This window comes from Cheilinus undulatus, linkage group 1, assembly GCF_018320785.1.
Source record: "Cheilinus undulatus linkage group 1, ASM1832078v1, whole genome shotgun sequence".
NCBI lineage: Eukaryota > Metazoa > Chordata > Actinopteri > Labriformes > Labridae > Cheilinus > Cheilinus undulatus.
Genome location: NC_054865.1, coordinates 29897309 through 29914318, shown reverse-complemented (window position 1 = coordinate 29914318; position 17010 = coordinate 29897309). Strand labels below are relative to the sequence as shown.

Genomic DNA, 17010 nt, shown 5'->3' with positions numbered 1-17010 from the left:
CCACAGGCTGGATATTGATTTTTTTTTCCAATCACTTGCAGCATCTCTGGGTCCCCCACATTATGCTGTCGCCATGGCAGCCAGCACACACATGCACATGCACACTCATCCTGAGAGATTGTCAGTGAGTGGAAGGACAAAATGTTGCATCACATATCACTGTGTGCGCCATCAGATAAGAGGCAGGAAAATGTTAATGTGCAGCAGAATCTCCTGCCACTGTGAAGAGCCGGCTGAATGGAGGGGGCGACTATCCCCGCCTGTTATTAGTGACCATGAGAATGATAGAAGACGGGGAGGAGGGGGATGTTGTGGTGGCGAAAAGGGGGCGGACTCTCTATATGGAAGAGGAGGAGGAGGAGGATGCGTTGTCTTTGCACAATTGGAGGCAGCAGGGAGTGAAGCAGCATCTGTATGAGGCGAGAGAAGGAACCTGCGTGCAATGGAGGAGCCCTGCTAGAGCTGCACTGCCGCTGTTGTCAGTACCACAACCACCACCACTCAGGATTGTGTATTGATGGAAAAGACTTAAGCAGGTATGTCTGCATTGTTTACTGTGTAAAATGGAACAATTACCTGAGAGAGGGTCAAGCATACAAAGTGAGGGTAGAGTGCATTCAGGCTTGTGCTGTCCATTAAAGATGTGTTATTAATTTCTTGTTATTATCATCTTTTCTGTCTTTACAGTGCATATCCGAGGTAATCCATTGAGATTGCATGTCGTTTTTCTGGAGGTATACTTTACTGACTCCTTCAGAATTCAGACCCTTAACTCTGTACTCTCATAGCTAAGACGTTTCTCAGGGTACACAATAACCTCTGTTTTATTTATTTATCTTCCAGCTCTGTGATGCCCAAGGGACTAGGTGTGTGGATCCAGTGCCACCTCTGATACGATGTTTAGAGCAGGAGGGGCAGCCACCTCTCTTGCATTGCTGCTGCTGCTGCCTTTGCTGTGCTGTTGCCACCTGTGCCACTCACTGCGTAAGTTTCCTAAGGACTGGATATGTCTCGTCATATTATAGCCTGTTGATAGCTGGAGTGTGACAGATGGTATAGATGAGGACAAGCTGGACTCCAGTGGAAGTGTCAAAAACCATGTAAGAAAAAATACTGGCAGATGGTCAGTGAAGGGTGAATGGAGCATGAAAATTTGGAGTCAAACTAAAATATATGTGTGGGATTGGTTTGTCTTACGTTCTAATTTTATTTTTCATTTAACTTTCTCTTTTTGACCAGATAATATATTTAGATTTAAGAAAGCAAAACTGAGCTTAGTTTATTGCACCATATATGAGGAAACATTCCAGTTATCGAAAAAGCAGCATATTTTCATCTCTTACTCTGCAATGTACAAAAGCACTTACAGTTCGTCGGTTGTTTCTCCTAAAACTTATTAAAGCTCCTACTGGAAACTTTTGGTTTGTTTGGCTTTTGCCACTCCCTGTGGATAAAGAGAAAAATGTTATTTATTTGCTATCAGTATTAGTGTTATACTGCAAAAATACCTAGTTAGAATAAAATAAGGAAAAAGGCAGGCTGGGCTTTCCAATTTATAGTTAAATTTAGTACTTTAAAAGTGTCTAGAATTGGTCCAAACTACATATAGTAAAACATCACTTTTGAAAGTTTTAAATATTTTATAGTTTGACAGAGCTGAAGCAACTCTTGAAAATCTGTAGCAGGGTTGGTCTCTTCTGGCAAGAACAAAGAAAGAGTCAACCTCAAGGCAAGGCATCCTTTCAGAATACCTAAAGTCACAGACAGGAGCCCTAACACATTGGATAACTTCACTCAGGTTGCAAATCTGTAACAACAACCCACAGGAAATATGACCAAAAGAACCCCAGCATGGATCACTATACAACAGGCAACACCCAAACACAACTAAACACATATAAAACAGATCTCAACACTTGCCCAAGGGCATGATTGGGAACTTGGCCCACACCTCCCCCCGAGCTTAGATCAGCTGACTCTTTACAGAGTGAGTTAAAAACTTCACTTTGGGAGTAAAAATCAACTTCAAAGTGTTTAACCTTGAAGTATCAACACAAGTTTTGGGATGTGATGTGGAAGCGTTATCTCGCTATATGCTACTGTGTAGTCAACAGAGGTTAAAAAAGTAAACGGGGGAATTGCACTCAAGTAAAAGTACAGTTACAGTTCTGGTTAAAACTTACTAAGTAGAAGTAAAAGTACTGATTTCAAAATTCTCTCAAAAAGTACAAGTAGCCAAAAACTACTCAGTTACAATACACTGAGTAAATGTAATAAGTTACTTTACACTTCTGAGAAATAGTTGATCTTGTTGCTGATGTTTTTTTTGTACATTTGTTGGTTGTAATGTGATTTCAGCCAGTGTCATTACAAGATAGTAACTCCACACAGGAGATGTAACACAACAGCTTGACCTATTTCTTAAATTTTTTTGTTATTCTTTTCATGACATGAGACAAAATAAAAAAACAGTAATGTTAAACAGCGGGCAATGCTGCTTTTGGCATTCTTTAAAACAGTCTGCTATCAGAACGTAACAGAATTCTACTTTTTTGTGGCTTCATATCAGTAAACAAGACATTTTATTTACTTTTTTGGTGCATCAACAATTGTTTTGCTTCTCAGCACCTTATTATAAAGACTAATGTTTAGAAGTTTCCAGTAAAGTGAAATTCCAAGTATTATATGTACAGCCTCAAGGTTAACAAGGCTGATACAAGCTCATAACTTGACTGAGACAACCACAGTTTGACTTGAAAATTGTAGCCACCGCAACAATAACAACAGCTAGCAGAAACAGCAAGTGAAAATGTGTTAAGCTTAAGTTATGGACCGACAGCAAAGCTGGATGGACAGAGGAATTCGTTAAATGCAGTGTTAGGCAAAAGGAAAGCGACAAATGATAAAGTCAAGTATAGTCCATTGGCAGTAGAGTAAGAGGGAATATTGTTGCTGTTGCCATGACAGTGCCTGCACAGCTATGTATTGATAGTACACTCATCTGACTTCTGCTTCACATTGAATAAATGTCCTTCTGTCCATCATTAATGTTTTGCTTATTCATCTGCTTATACATATGTGTCATCTAAGGTGGATCCCTAGGTAATCCCAGCTGCCTCTATGGTGCTAAATTGTGTATACCGTGCGTGATAAATTCAGTTTATACTTGATAATGAAGAAAATCGTGTGCCTTCTCCTGCACCCACAGTCAGCAATAAGCACTGACTCAGCTCTTCTTAAAAATGCAGGAATCAGTCCATGTTAAATATTAATATTACTCAGCTTAAGGTGAAATAGAGCATTGCCTTTACCTCATAGCACATACATTACATTCCTGTGTTTGTAAATTCTGCTTTCACACGTTCAGTTCATCATACACTGAAACATAATCATGCAGACTCCAGCCGTCTGCTAGTTGCTTTTTGGTGAAAGATGATAATAATGATAGTGTCAGAGAAGCTGCAGAAATGATGAATTTTCTTATCACGCAGTCATCGATTGGGGGGTGTAGGGGCCTCGTCTTTATTGATCCACAAGCGCTGAAAGGGTGACACTGAACATTTATGCTCAGTCTTGTGGTAGATTTCCAGCCACGTTCTGGGTCCATAAATTGAGTATATTACCGCTTTGTGAATGATTTAAGCAGCAAGATGAAAGAAATTGTGCGTAATTCACACTGTAATCGATATGTTCTGCAGTGAAAAGGAGCCATGCCTCAGAAAAACAATGCAGCAGTTTGACTGCAGTTTAAATCAGAATAAAACTCTCACATATCTCTTACACTGAACGTCATGACTACAAGTGCATGCAGGGGTAAGAAATATTTGCAGATAAAGTGCAAAGCTCAAGTCAAGTTTTGGCCTTTAGCTGTTGACAGTCTTGTCACATAAAAACACATCCGATATGAACCTACATTTATACATACCGTATTTGATCAGTAAGCAGTGATTGTTTCTAACGATTTCACTTAAATATGCCTGCCTAATCAACACTCAAATGAGTCAGCTTGCAAAACAGGCAAAAATGCATTTGAATTTCTGACTGTGGTGAGTGAGAATGTAGTAAAGAAGAGAATCAAAGCATAAAAACACAAATCTATGCCTTATCCAAAACACTCATAAAAGACTAGATGGCAGGATTCTCCTCTTTGTCAACTTTATTCTTGATTTATAACACACAACAACATAAACCTGTGACTACAAAGTCTCTAGTGGATAGAAAAGTAGAGAAATTAAAAGGCATATCCAGCCTCCTACAGATACTCTATAATCATCATTTTCACATTGAGTGCATGGTATCAAGTGTTAATTTGCTTATTCTGGCATTGATATTCAGGCTTTTCATTCGTTTGAAGTATTATTCTTATGTTAAGTATTCATTGCCGCCTGGATTTAAGCTTTGCTTTGAGATTTAACATTTGAATTAAACACTGGAGTAAGGTCAGAGAAAGAAATGCAGTGAGAGTACTATAACTTTTACTGAGAGTCTTCTATGGGAGTAGTGATTCAACCAAAGGTGCCGCGCTATCTACAAGTTTATAAGTTCATGCTGTCTTTTTATGCCTTTTAGGGGTTCCAAAACTCTCCTCCTATGCAAAAGCAGAGGACAAGCTGTTCAAATACCTCTTTGGAAACTACCAGAAATGGGTTCGTCCAGTAGAATACTTAAACCAGACGATACGGGTGAAGTTTGGACTTGCTATCTCCCAGCTGGTTGATGTGGTGAGCACATATTTATGATATTGTTTATGACTGTGTGTCAAAGACTACACTACAAACAAAGTAAGGTGGGCAGACAGAGTGCTTCAATCTAGTACTATATTTGTCGACTCGGCTGCTTTTCTTAAATAATATTCTACTGTCGACATTTTACTGTTCTAGGATGAGAAAAATCAGCGGATGACAACCAATGTGTGGATGAAACAGGCAAGTAGAGCTGACCTAAACAAATGATACAACATGGCATGTAGATTGGTTAGGGTATGATTATTGCTGTGGAATATTTTTAAACAACCTCTGCCTTACATGGTACTTAGACACAGTTGGTCAGCCTCTTTACACCCTCTTTTAATCTGCTCAGGTGGCATTTCACCGACTCTTCTTATCTTGATGAGTCCTCATGGTGCTCACTGCCCACGCACCTTTCATCACAAGCCCCCCTCCTCCTCCACTCCTGCTCCTGCTCCTGTCACCCTAATTCATGGTCATGGGTGTCTTATCTGTCACACATTTTATGAATTATCCGCCCAGAGCAGGCTGTACCATGAAGGTTAGCTGCTCCCTTTCACTGTGATGGATAGAATCAAGCAAAGAGAGAAATGAAGGGCATTGAACCTAGTAATATGTATCTATCACTGTTATTTGCAAAATGGAAAGAATGGCTTATCCTTCACAGTGTTCTATCTTAAGGTACTGATCATGTACAGCATTTGTGCTTAGTAATCTAGATACAATATTTTTTGTAAAGTTGCATGTAGAAGAAAGCTTTTCAATGGCTTAGAATTGGGACATAACATAACATTTTATTTCATTTAAATGACTTTGTAGAAATCTACATTCACTTTGACATTTAGAGGTTATTTGTAATTTTTTTGTGTTAAAAAGGCAAATTATTTTGACCAATAACGTTTTATTTAATTAATAAGAGGGTTAAACATCCAAGGGGGTGAATACCTTTTATAGACTCTGTAGAAGACAATATGCAAAATATTTTTACTCTAACAATAAAGGCTTCAGAGGCTGGGTTAGCTTAGCAAAGCTCAAAGATGAGAAACCTCTGCCTCAGTCAACATCCAACAAAAACCCACAGTTATCATTTTTATTCATAAGCCTTGTATTCTGTTTAGCTAAATTGGTTAGCATTTGCTTATCAGTTGGTAAATTATTATTAGCAAGCTGTTGTCTGGCCAGTTTGACAATCTTTGTGATGTCAGCGGTACCTTTGTAGCATACAAACATGGATGTTATCTGTATTTCCATTAAGCTCTCAGCAGGAAAAATATACTAGGCAGATTACCAAAAGTTAAAACTTTTTGTCAAGCCCCCTCAGCTTCATTTTTACTTGTTATTCCTAATTTTTTCTATAATTTAGGAGTGGATTGACATGAAGCTGAGATGGAACCCTAATGACTATCTGGGTATCACCATAATACGAGTCCCGTCAGACCGCATCTGGCTCCCTGACATTGTACTGTATGATAAGTATGTATTATTAGATACAGAAGGAAATTGTGCTAACAAATGCCTTATAATGAAAAAATCTGTCATCTAGCTGTAAGTTCTATATATTCAAGATAAATGAATGTTTTTCTTTCAACAGTTCGGATGGGCGATTTGAGGGAACGGTCACTAAGGCTGTTGTAAAGTATGATGGAACCATAACATGGACCCCACCAGCCAATTACAAGTCAGCCTGCACCATTGACGTCACCTTCTTCCCCTTTGACCTCCAGAATTGTTCTATGAAGTTTGGTTCTTGGACGTATGATGGATCCCAGGTGGGTTTTTACTTTGTTGTACAAGCATGGCACACTACTTAAGGCATTGACAGTGAATGACGTGAAGTTATCTCTGTATTTATCAGGTGGATATCACACTGGAAGACTTCCACGTGGACAAGCAGGACTATTTTGACAACGGTGAATGGGAGATAGTAAAAGCCACTGGCAGCCGTGGTGTCAGGACAGACAGCAGCTCATCCTATCCCACCATAACCTACTTCTTCATCATCCGCAGGCTGCCTCTTTTCTACACCCTCTTTCTTATCATTCCCTGCATTGGCCTTTCCTTCCTCACCATCCTTGTCTTCTATCTGCCTTCTAACGGAGGAGAAAAGATCTCTCTCTGCACCTCAGTCCTGGTATCACTCACGGTTTTTCTCCTGGTCATCGAAGAGATAATCCCGTCCTCCTCTAAGGCTATCCCTCTCATTGGAGAGTATCTGGTCTTCACCATGATCTTTGTCACTCTCTCTATCATCATCACTGTCTTTGCCATCAACATCCACCATCGCTCCTCTTCTACACACCATGGTATGGCACCCTGGGTGAGGAGGATTTTTCTGCACCAGCTGCCTAAGCTGCTGTGCATGCGCAGCCATGCAGATCGCTACGCCACAGCTGGAGCAGCCAGAGCCAGAGGTGCAGTAGGACTGGGTCTGATCAAGGACCCACAACCTGAACTGACTCCTCTTCTCTACACCAGACACAGCCTCGAAGCTGCTTTGGATTCAATTCGCTATATCACCATGCATGTGGTTAAAGAAAATGAGGTCAGAGAGGTGAGTATGCAGAGTTAAGGGTTTACTTCGCTGTAAAGGTGATCCAATTCCAGAGCAAGAACTGGGAATATCTTAGAGGCCTTTGTGTAGTCAGTACACCCATCCTGATTCCTAAATTATGATGCAAAAGAGAAAGTAGTTTAAGGTAAGGTATCATATGACATTAGCAACACAAAATTAATGAATGAAACATTCATCAAAGCCCATAAATCTTAGCAAAACTTTTCTTTTAATTTTGTAAAGTCATTTGAGCATGTATGAACTTTTCTAATCTGACTACCCAAAGTGCTTTTTACACCAGGTAATGCCTACCCATTCACTCTATGATCACAACCTGATGGTTGAGGCTGCTATGAAAAGTACCCCTTAGTCTTAGCCATGCCTGCTCAAACACTTTTATACACCACTGCTTCAGCAGAAGAAGCAAACTGGGGTTAAGCTGCTTACAGGAGCAGGGAATCAAAACCTGACCTACTGATAAGAGATGACGTGCTCTACCACCATCCACATCCACTCCTCCAATTACAGATCTTATAATAAGATAAGAGAAATAAGATATTGATTATTAACAATCATTTTTTGGCCTGCCTGAAGGTGACTAGTTCAAAAAGGTCTGCAGGAATTTGTGATTTTGACCTCTTTGTGTTTGTAGGGCTATCAAGATTAATCATATTAATTGCGATTAACTGCAATCTACAGTTAGTGCATTCATTTCTTTAATCACTATTAATAGCATGCTTGTTTGTCCCTTTTATCAAACACTGGTTAAGCCACTGCATCATCTCCCTGCAGCCACAGTGATGAAAAATCATTCCGCCACTGCTCCCTAATGTTTCATTTCACTGTTAAAAGAAAGCTCAGGTCAAGAGTTACCTAAACCATGTGTGCTCCAGTTCAGTAGTTACCAGTTATTATGTTTTAATTTAAAGATTTTTATGTTTCTCCAACATTCAGATAAACAGTGAGCCAAGCTGTGGCTTACTTTAGCTTAGCTTGTTGCTACTTCGATGTTTTTATATAGTTTAATATTTTTATGATGAGCATGACCAACCCATACAACAATAATAGCACTCAAATTGATTATGGGATATAGCCAAAAGCCTTTACAAAATAAAATGGCCATTGTTATAATATGCTGTATATTTTAATAGTAATTGGGATGTATGCTTTAGGTACAGTATCTGCCAGTACTAAAATCATTGTAGTGGAATTGGTATAGAAAGAACAACAAAAAACTATCAAAAATTCTATGTTTAGTAACAGTCATGGCTATACTGTCATCATTGGCCACATTCCAGCTTTGTTATTTTTCATGATAATGTGTGTAAGTTGCTTTCCATTGTCATTGTCATTTGTATTGTTACTTTTTCTAACATTTGTATAACTGGAAACTAACATGCTTCTTTTTTGTCCCAGGTGGTTCAAGACTGGAAGTTTGTAGCCCAGGTCCTGGATCGAATGTTTCTTTGGGCTTTCCTCTTGGTGTCTATCCTGGGCTCTGCTCTCCTCTTCATACCAGTTATTTACAAATGGGCCAACATCATCGTCCCTAACCACGCTGGAAGCATCCTCTAATAACCACGCTCCAGCTCACAACTGACTGATGGAGGCAAAGCACATAAAACAGCTTGTTATGGCTCATAGTTGGGACTGAAATAGTGAGATTAGCACTCAGATACTGGCCCTGCTGTGATTATCTGCAGTCACTCTCTGAGCTGAAGCTGTGCCAGAGATCAGGCTGCTGTTTGCTGAGTTTATCTCGCAGAAACATGTTTTTACTTTGAGGGGGATTTAGAGTTCTGTATTTGTGAGAAAAATGATAAAAACAGATTTATTTCAGCTCAGTACAACTTTGTCCCTGTCATGGCAGCTCATCAATAAGATAAATAGATCCACACACAATAGATGGAAGGGGACTTTTGTTCTAATTTTACATAGAGCTTTACATCTTTCTATTCACTTTCTATGATAGTCTCTGATTCGGAAGCTTACCACTTTATCTGTAGTACATACTTTAAATATAATGAATGATTCAACCCTGATATCATGGCATCAGCAACTGTCATGTTTATATTGAAATTCAGTGGAATATTCTGGAAGGTAATCATTTGAAATTTGATGTAAGAGCTGGAGCACAATTCTCAGATGAGAACTACAGAAAATTCTATAAAAACACCTATGTCGCTACAGTTACATAATCTCAATTTACACATGATAATTCTGAGTGCATGCAGGTCAAGCACAGATACCCACATGGTTTAATATTTCTCTATTTATTCCACTTGACTGTGTGTGGGATGAAGGAGAGGTTGACTTTCTTGCCAATACTTGAATTTCTCCAGCACAGCTTCCTCTCAGCAAGAGGACATATTCTTCTGTGGACTGTAATACTATCCTTTGTATGAGACAGGTACAAAGATAATATAAATCCAGGATGTTTTTAGCCTACTGTAGCTTAGCATTAAGACCTAGCGTCAGTTAAAATGAGGCAGGCCTTGTTGTTTGATTGATGTTGCATGCAGATACCTCAGAAGACTTAGAGACAAGTAATAACAGGCCAGAGGTTCTCTATATTCACCACCATCAACAACGAGGAAGTCGCTGTCAGCCTTTGTTGAGCCTGCACTGCCACTGCATGGCCATGCCACCACATTGCAGCTTTGATGAGAAGAAACAAAGGCACAATGACAAGCATGAACACGTTGGTGACTGAGGTTTTGACATCTGCTGCACTAATGTTGTGGTTGCTATACTACATTGAATGTAGAGTATAAATAAAAAGTGATGAGCAGATAGAAAATGCTGTGAATTTTCGGCTTTTTGTTTAGATTTTGTTTAAATGTGTGAAACATATGAACAGAAAAAATATGCAGGAAAGTCCAATATGAAGCGGTGGGGTTTTATGCAGTTTTAACACATGCATCGTTGAACATTTGAAAAAAAATTTTGGCAGTTTCCAAAAATTTTTCCATGTTAAGCTTGGTTTATACTTAGTGGTTAAATCTATACCCAAATTTCGACTGTGTAGTTCTGCAACACTCTGCCTACTCTCTGCTTGTTTGTGTCCAGGAAACTATGGCAACCGAAACCAAGCGTATTGTATTGGAGTTCAAGAATAATGGACGTCCATCCAGTTGACCTAGACATGCCTCTCCCCACTGACACTTTCCAACTCCTCCAAGGGGGTACTGAAGCGTTCCCAGACCAGATATAGAATCTCTCCAGCACACTCTGGGTCTTCCCCAAGGTCTTCTCCCAGCCAGACGTGCTTGGACAAACTCCAAAGGAAGGCACCCAGGAGACACCCTGATCAGATTCCTGAACTGACTAAACTGGCTCCTTTCAATGAGTTGGAGCAGCTGCTCCACTGTGAGATCCTTCCAGATGTTTAATGGTCTCACCCTATCTCAAAGGCTGAGCCCAGCCACCTTCAGGAAAAAATCCTTTCAGCCACTTGTATCTGTGATCTCATTCTTTTGGTCCCTACCCAGAGTTCATGACCATAGGTGAGGGTTGGGACGTAGATCTACTGATAAATCAAAAGCTTTGCCTTTTAGCTCAGCTCTCTCTTCACCACAGAAATCCAGACTGCAGTACTGCTGATACTGCACCAATTTGCCTGTCAATCTCACTCTCCCTTTTACCCTAATTCATGAACAAGACCCCAAGATACTTGAATTCCCTATCCTGAGGCAGAGGCTCACTCCCCACCCGGAGGGAGTTATCTGCGGTTTCCCAGAACCATGGCCATAGACTTGGAGGTGCTGATTCTGACTCTCATCCCGACTGCTTTGCACTCAGCTGCAAACCATCTGACCATAATCTGTACATTTATCTCACACCAAAGTAGACAAAACATGCTCCTAGATATTACTCAGAGACTGATAGTTGCCTGGTGCCTTCCAGTGGACCAGTCACAAACTTTGAAGTCATTTTGATATGTAATTACATTTTTGAGGAAGTGTATATCAACTACACACCATCCCCACTGTGAAGCACAATAGTGGCAGCATCATGCTGTGGGGATGCTAAGCAGCTGGCCCTGGAAGGCTTGTAAAGGTAGAGGGTAAATTGAATGTGCCAAAATATAGGACAAAAGATTTTACTGCAAGACAAGCGGATTCAGTTTGCAAGAGAACTACGGCTTGGGAGAAGATTTATTTTCCAGCAAGACAATGACTTGAAGCATACAATGAAAGCTACACAGAATGGTTTAAAGACAGGGTGAATGTTCTGGAGTGGCTGAGTCAAAGCCCAGACCTCAATCCAGTAGAGAATTTGTGGCTGGACTTGAAAAGGTGCAACCTGACAGAGCTTGAGCAGTGCTGCAAAGAAGATTGGAGTAAGAAGGATACAAACCAAGAAGACTAAATAGATAGAAAGGATTGTTTTTTTTACCACTGTTGCCTCTGATCTAGAGCTTTGCAGGTGTTATGCTTGCTAAATGAATCAACAGAATTACAGGATAAGTCCAGAGGCATAATGGTTGAAGGAATAACAATTTTCTTTCATATATGAAAATATCTAAAAAAGTAAGGGTAGATTATTCTGGAAAATTATTTGGCATTCCTTTGTGTTTTTAGGCCCCTTTGCAGATTTAACCTAAGAATTCCACTATTATTTGAACAACCTTGGCTCTTTCCCAAGGGTCAGAAGCTTAGCAACTCCAGTTTTAGTTTGCATTACATTAATCATTTATTTATGTGATTTATCAAAGAGGTCCCCATGGGGGTAAAGGGTTACTAATGAGCAAATGTAACAAGTCCCAACTCAAAGCTTTAACAAAGACCCCACATTGTAGCATATTCATGGGGAAAAAAAATCCCAAAGAAGCTCTAATCCAAAGTCCACTTACATAAGCCCTCCTGGAATTTGTATTTACTCAGTGTTGCATATGGTGGTCCACACTAACATCTGAGCACATGCAGCACAGAGAATGAACAGGTATGTCACAGACACTACAGTTTCTATGAATTTGTCAGCTCATATTCTTACAAAGATGATTCAAATGTTTTTTTTTCTTTCAGGTTGAAGATGCAACAAAATGGAAATCCAACATTTCTTCTCTTGCTGTGCACAGTGTTTCTCTCATGTAGAATATGCCATGGAGGCAGAATCTTGATCGTTCCTTTAGAGGGAAGCCACTGGGTGAATATGGACATTATGATCAAAGCTCTGCACTCTGAAGGTCACTCAGTGGATGTGGTCCGGACAAATCAAAGCTGGTACATTCAGGACGGCTTCCAACACTACAAAACAATTACTGTTCCTGTCGTTGAAGCTTTCAACCATGACTTCATCAAACCGATCTTAGAGAAGATCATTGCCATTGAGAGGGGGGAGAGCTCATTTTTAAGCTTTGCAAGTTTGCAACTGGAGATGTTTGATGCCATGTTTAACATGCATAGAATAATCACCAACATGGCTAGGAGCATGTTAAAAGATGAAGATTTAATGAACAGATTAAAGGAGCATGACTATGACTTGGTCTTCACTGATCCTGCATGGGGTGCAGGTATAATCTTGGCTCATGCTCTGAAGCTTCCCCTGGTTTATAACGTGCGATGGATAACAAGTGGAGAGGGACATTTGGCCATCGCACCTTCTCCTTTATCTTACATCCCTCTGACTGGATCAGGCCTGTCAGACAAAATGAGCTTCATACAAAGATTTCAAAACCTTTTATTCTATTTCATTTGGCAAGCTCAGGATGCATTCCTAATTAACCCACAGTACCAGGCTGTTTGCGACGAGGTCTTTGGCCCTCAAGTCAGATACAGACACTTATTACAGGGAGCAGATTTGTGGCTCATGAGGGCAGACTTTGTCTTTGAATTCCCTCGTCCCACCATGCCTAATGTCATCTATGTTGGAGGTTTCCAGTGTAAGCCTGCAAAACCTCTTCCTGAAGACCTGGAGGAGTTTGTGCAGAGTTCTGGAGAGCATGGAGTCATCATCATGTCTCTTGGGACTTTTGTGAGTGAACTTCCTGCCGACATGACTAGCAAGATTGCTGCAGCTTTTGCTAAGGTCCCTCAGAAAGTCATCTGGAGACATAAAGGCAACAAACCAGCCAATCTGGGCAACAACACTCTGCTGGTGGACTGGATGCCACAGAATGATCTTTTAGGACATCCACAGATAAAACTCTTTGTGGCTCATGGAGGAACAAACGGACTTCAAGAAGCTATCTATCATGGAGTTCCAGTTGTGGGTCTTCCTGTATTTTTTGACCAATATGACAACCTGCTGCGCCTCAAAGAGAGAGGAGCAGCAAAGATTCTCACATTAGCCACTGTAGACAAAGATGAAAACTTTTTATTGACCCTGAAAGAGGTCCTGTCTGACCCCTCCTACAGGATGAACATGCAGAGACTCTCCAGACTGCACAGAGATACTCCCATGAAACCTATGGACAGCGCCCTCTTCTGGATAGACTTTGTCATGAGACACAAAGGTGCAGCTCACCTGAGAACAGAGTCCTATAAGATGCCCTGGTATTCCTACCACTCCTTTGATGTAATCTTATTCCTGTCAGGAGTTCTGCTTGTTTTATTACTACCAGTATTTATGTTGATCAGATGTTTATGCACTGCTGTGAGTAAAAATAAAGTAAAGCGTGACTGATCATTCAAGGGATATAGTGCCCTGTGTATTTCATTTTTATTAAACAAAATATGCTTAAACATGAGGAGGATTTTTGGACATTTTTAGACTAAAATAGACCGTAATTTGTGCAATGAATTGAAAAAGGGAGATAGAATGGATCTTAATCTCAATCTTTCTGCAATTATAAATTTCTGTTAAACATACTGCCTTTAACCTTTAACATGAAGCCATCAGAATTCATCCCTTCAGATTTAAATAAAAAAATAAAGTTTCTGCAGTACAAGGATTCATGGTTAATTTGTAGATGTAAGATTTCTGTGAAGACCAAAGTAAGCTCTCTCCACTAACACAGTGGTTGGTTTGATGCAGCTTTTCTTAAAAACACATAAGAACAACCGGCCAACCCCTTACAAAGGTTGGAGGAAAACCCTGAGTCACAATGTCCCGCGTGGCGATTTTTCTTTTCAACGTGAGCTCAGACTCCTGTTATGCTTTCACTCATTATGTAAGGTGACCTCACATACTGAGACTGAAAAACCAGGGGAAAAATTATGAAAAAGGAATTCAAGCTCATAGGACCAAAGCTTTTACGATGCCTCTAATGCCTTAAGCTTCTTTGTTTGGGGGGCGCCATCAAAAATGCACACAGTTTTCTTCTGATTTTCTGACAGACGAGTCCCTCCCTCAGCTGCCTATTCACACGCTGTATTCTTGCAGGAGCTGCAGTAGTAAAGAAAGATAGCAGCAGGTAGCATGGTGATACATACAGCTCATCAGTGGAGAAAGTTGCATCATATTTATAGGAACCAGTGCTTCTATGGATTGTCTTTATCAAAAATAAATAGTGTAACCTCTTTGGTTGAGCTTTCATAAGGGTTTATTCTATGAAATGATTAACAGTTTTTAATTGACACAAAAAGGCAAAAGCTACATGTATGAAGTGCGATTCATTGTCTTTGGCAGATTATTTACCCTACACACACAAACATACTGTATATAAGAGAAAACAATCGATTGTAGAGGATTTTGAAACTAGCAGTACTGGTTAAATAAAAAACAGACAGTGCTATTTGGTGAAGGGCATGAACCAGTCCAGAAAAATATCAAGGAAAACAAGACACTTGTCTTTGCAAAAAAAAAAAAAAAAGGGGGAAAAAAGCCTTTATTAAACTGGCATGTACATTTATAGAGCATGATTAAAACATGTTTTGGTATCTAGAAACATGTTGAAGTCTGTTTTTAATCACATTTTACAGCGTGAAGTGGAGAGCACTGCATGTGTCATCCAGGAATGAGAGGATATAAACAAGAATAACTGCAACACTACAAGGTGGAACTAAGAAATTAGTAATCAACATGACTGATAACCATATAAAACAAATAAAACTTTCATTTCAGAATAACACAGCTGAGCCTAATATTTGATCAGCTCATTAAATACATTTTGAAAAGTTACCCCAGTAATCCACATTAATGTGCAAATCATTTTTTTTTCTTTGAAGATTTTTTGACTTTGAATCATTTTAATGCCTTTATTTCGACAGAATCAAAAATGGAAGAGAGAGAGAGAGAGAGAGAGAGAGAGAGAGAGAGAAAGAGGAGAAAGACATGTGGGAAAGGAGCCACTGGCCAGACATGATCCCAGGCTGTCTGCTAAGAGGAAACAGCCTCTGTACATGGATTACACAACATAACCACCTGCAGTCCACTGTCCTTTTAAACTTGACCTATGTGAGTCATTCTCCTCTCGAGCTTTCATCTGGTAAAAGGTCCAGGAGCCAGCAACAGGTGAAATATTTTTTGTTTTTGTTGTTTTGCTTTCTAAATTCCTGTTTATTGTTGTTTTGATGCTGCAGATTTATCAAGTCAGTTTGAAAGGGGCTAGAGGCAGAATTCATAGTTATCAAAGCTTTTAATTATTTTTGTTTGACTGTGGTTAGGTTAGGAGGAGAAATGTCAGTTGTAGCTACACAATAAAAAACACAGTAAGCACTAATAATGAGTTTTGAGTCTGATCAGACAGGTGCTGATAGGCAGTGCACAGGGTGTAAAAGAACAGGTTTAAAAATAAAAACATTAACAAATCATTAAGTGTGTGATGTTCATAACTGCTATAATATGTTCAAACATAGAACTAGAATATTACACCACGGTTAAAGTACTGTATCAACAAACCAAAAGAAAAACAGGATACCATTCTGTTAGCATAAAAAGCAGACATTACCATTACAGTAGTGTAACACACACAGGCACTACAAATAAGCACTAAACTGAAATTAAATCATACAAGTTGACGATTCTTTATTTTGAAGGACTTGGCGTACACATATTGATGTCCTTCAGGTTCACCTGTGGTTGAGAAGTTTACAGTCAGTGTGATCTGTTTCACATCAAGATTTCTCGCTCAGTTACTCTAGCTTCTATAAATACGCTGAGAGAGATACAAAGGCTCACCACCAAGCTCTATTCATATCAACTCACATGTGCTATAAATAACATTGAGGTTTTCCTGTAAGTTAGACTGAGCTACTGACAGAAAATACTTGTTCTTTGATCTCAGACCCTGATCGTTTCTCTTCATGTAGCTGTTAATGTAACCATGCAAGGAAAGAAATACTAAACAATTAACAAGAAAGTGCCTTGACATTTCATGGGTAACTTTTCTGCCAGTATGTATGAGAATACTAAATAAATATAACTCCCAGTTACCCTAATTTTAAAAATCAGAATAAATCAGAAAGCACACCCTCTCTTATCTAGATAAAAAACAACAGGAATTCAAATGAAGATTTTCAACACAAACCAACAACACTGTAAAGTCCATCATCATCATCTTCAGGGCTTAAGGGTTCAGCTTCTTCAGCAACCACGCCATGTAGATTCCTGAAAATGTTGCTTATTAATAACAATGATAACAGCACTACTGGTATAATAAGGTTATTTCCTTATTCATTCATTTAATGGCACTAGAATATACTTTTTTTCTTTTTTTTTTTACCCCTTTGATGCGCATCATGGGTCAAAAGTGACCCGGATGAGTTTCTATTATCTATATCTTTGGAATAAATTAATTTCGTCATTCAGTCCTCCAGGTATTCCTCAATTAACTTGTTTTTAATCATC

General features: G+C 39.4%; 2 protein-coding genes across 2 annotated transcripts; both read left to right on the top strand.

Annotated features, from left to right (window-relative positions):
• The first annotated feature begins 398 nt into the window (after positions 1 to 398).
• On the top strand, positions 399 to 9920 carry chrna5 (cholinergic receptor, nicotinic, alpha 5). Its single transcript, XM_041787831.1, has 9 exons — positions 399 to 536; positions 688 to 734; positions 844 to 984; positions 4570 to 4721; positions 4881 to 4925; positions 6091 to 6200; positions 6319 to 6496; positions 6583 to 7278; positions 8695 to 9920. Exons 3-9 carry the CDS (start codon positions 897 to 899, stop codon positions 8851 to 8853), a joined length of 1428 nt encoding a protein of 475 aa, XP_041643765.1. The 5' UTR covers positions 399 to 536; positions 688 to 734; positions 844 to 896; the 3' UTR covers positions 8854 to 9920.
• Positions 9921 to 12417: 2497 nt separating this feature from the next.
• Positions 12418 to 13905, top strand: LOC121503770 (UDP-glucuronosyltransferase 2B13-like). Its single transcript, XM_041778358.1, has one exon. The coding sequence runs from the start codon at positions 12433 to 12435 to the stop codon at positions 13903 to 13905; it is 1473 nt and encodes a 490-aa protein (XP_041634292.1). The 5' UTR covers positions 12418 to 12432.
• Positions 13906 to 17010: the final 3105 nt, after the last annotated feature.

Excerpts from the sequence above, each read along its gene's own strand:
- chrna5 (XM_041787831.1), top strand. The coding sequence starts at position 897 with ATGTTTAGAGCAGGAGGGGCAGCCACCTCTCTTGCATTGCTGCTGCTG. Across the intron at positions 985-4,569 it reads CCACCTGTGCCACTCACTGC|GGGTTCCAAAACTCTCCTCC; the intron begins GTAAGTTTCCTA and ends TATGCCTTTTAG. Across the intron at positions 4,926-6,090 it reads CCAATGTGTGGATGAAACAG|GAGTGGATTGACATGAAGCT; the intron begins GCAAGTAGAGCT and ends TCTATAATTTAG.
- LOC121503770 (XM_041778358.1), top strand. The coding sequence starts at position 12,433 with ATGGACATTATGATCAAAGCTCTGCACTCTGAAGGTCACTCAGTGGAT.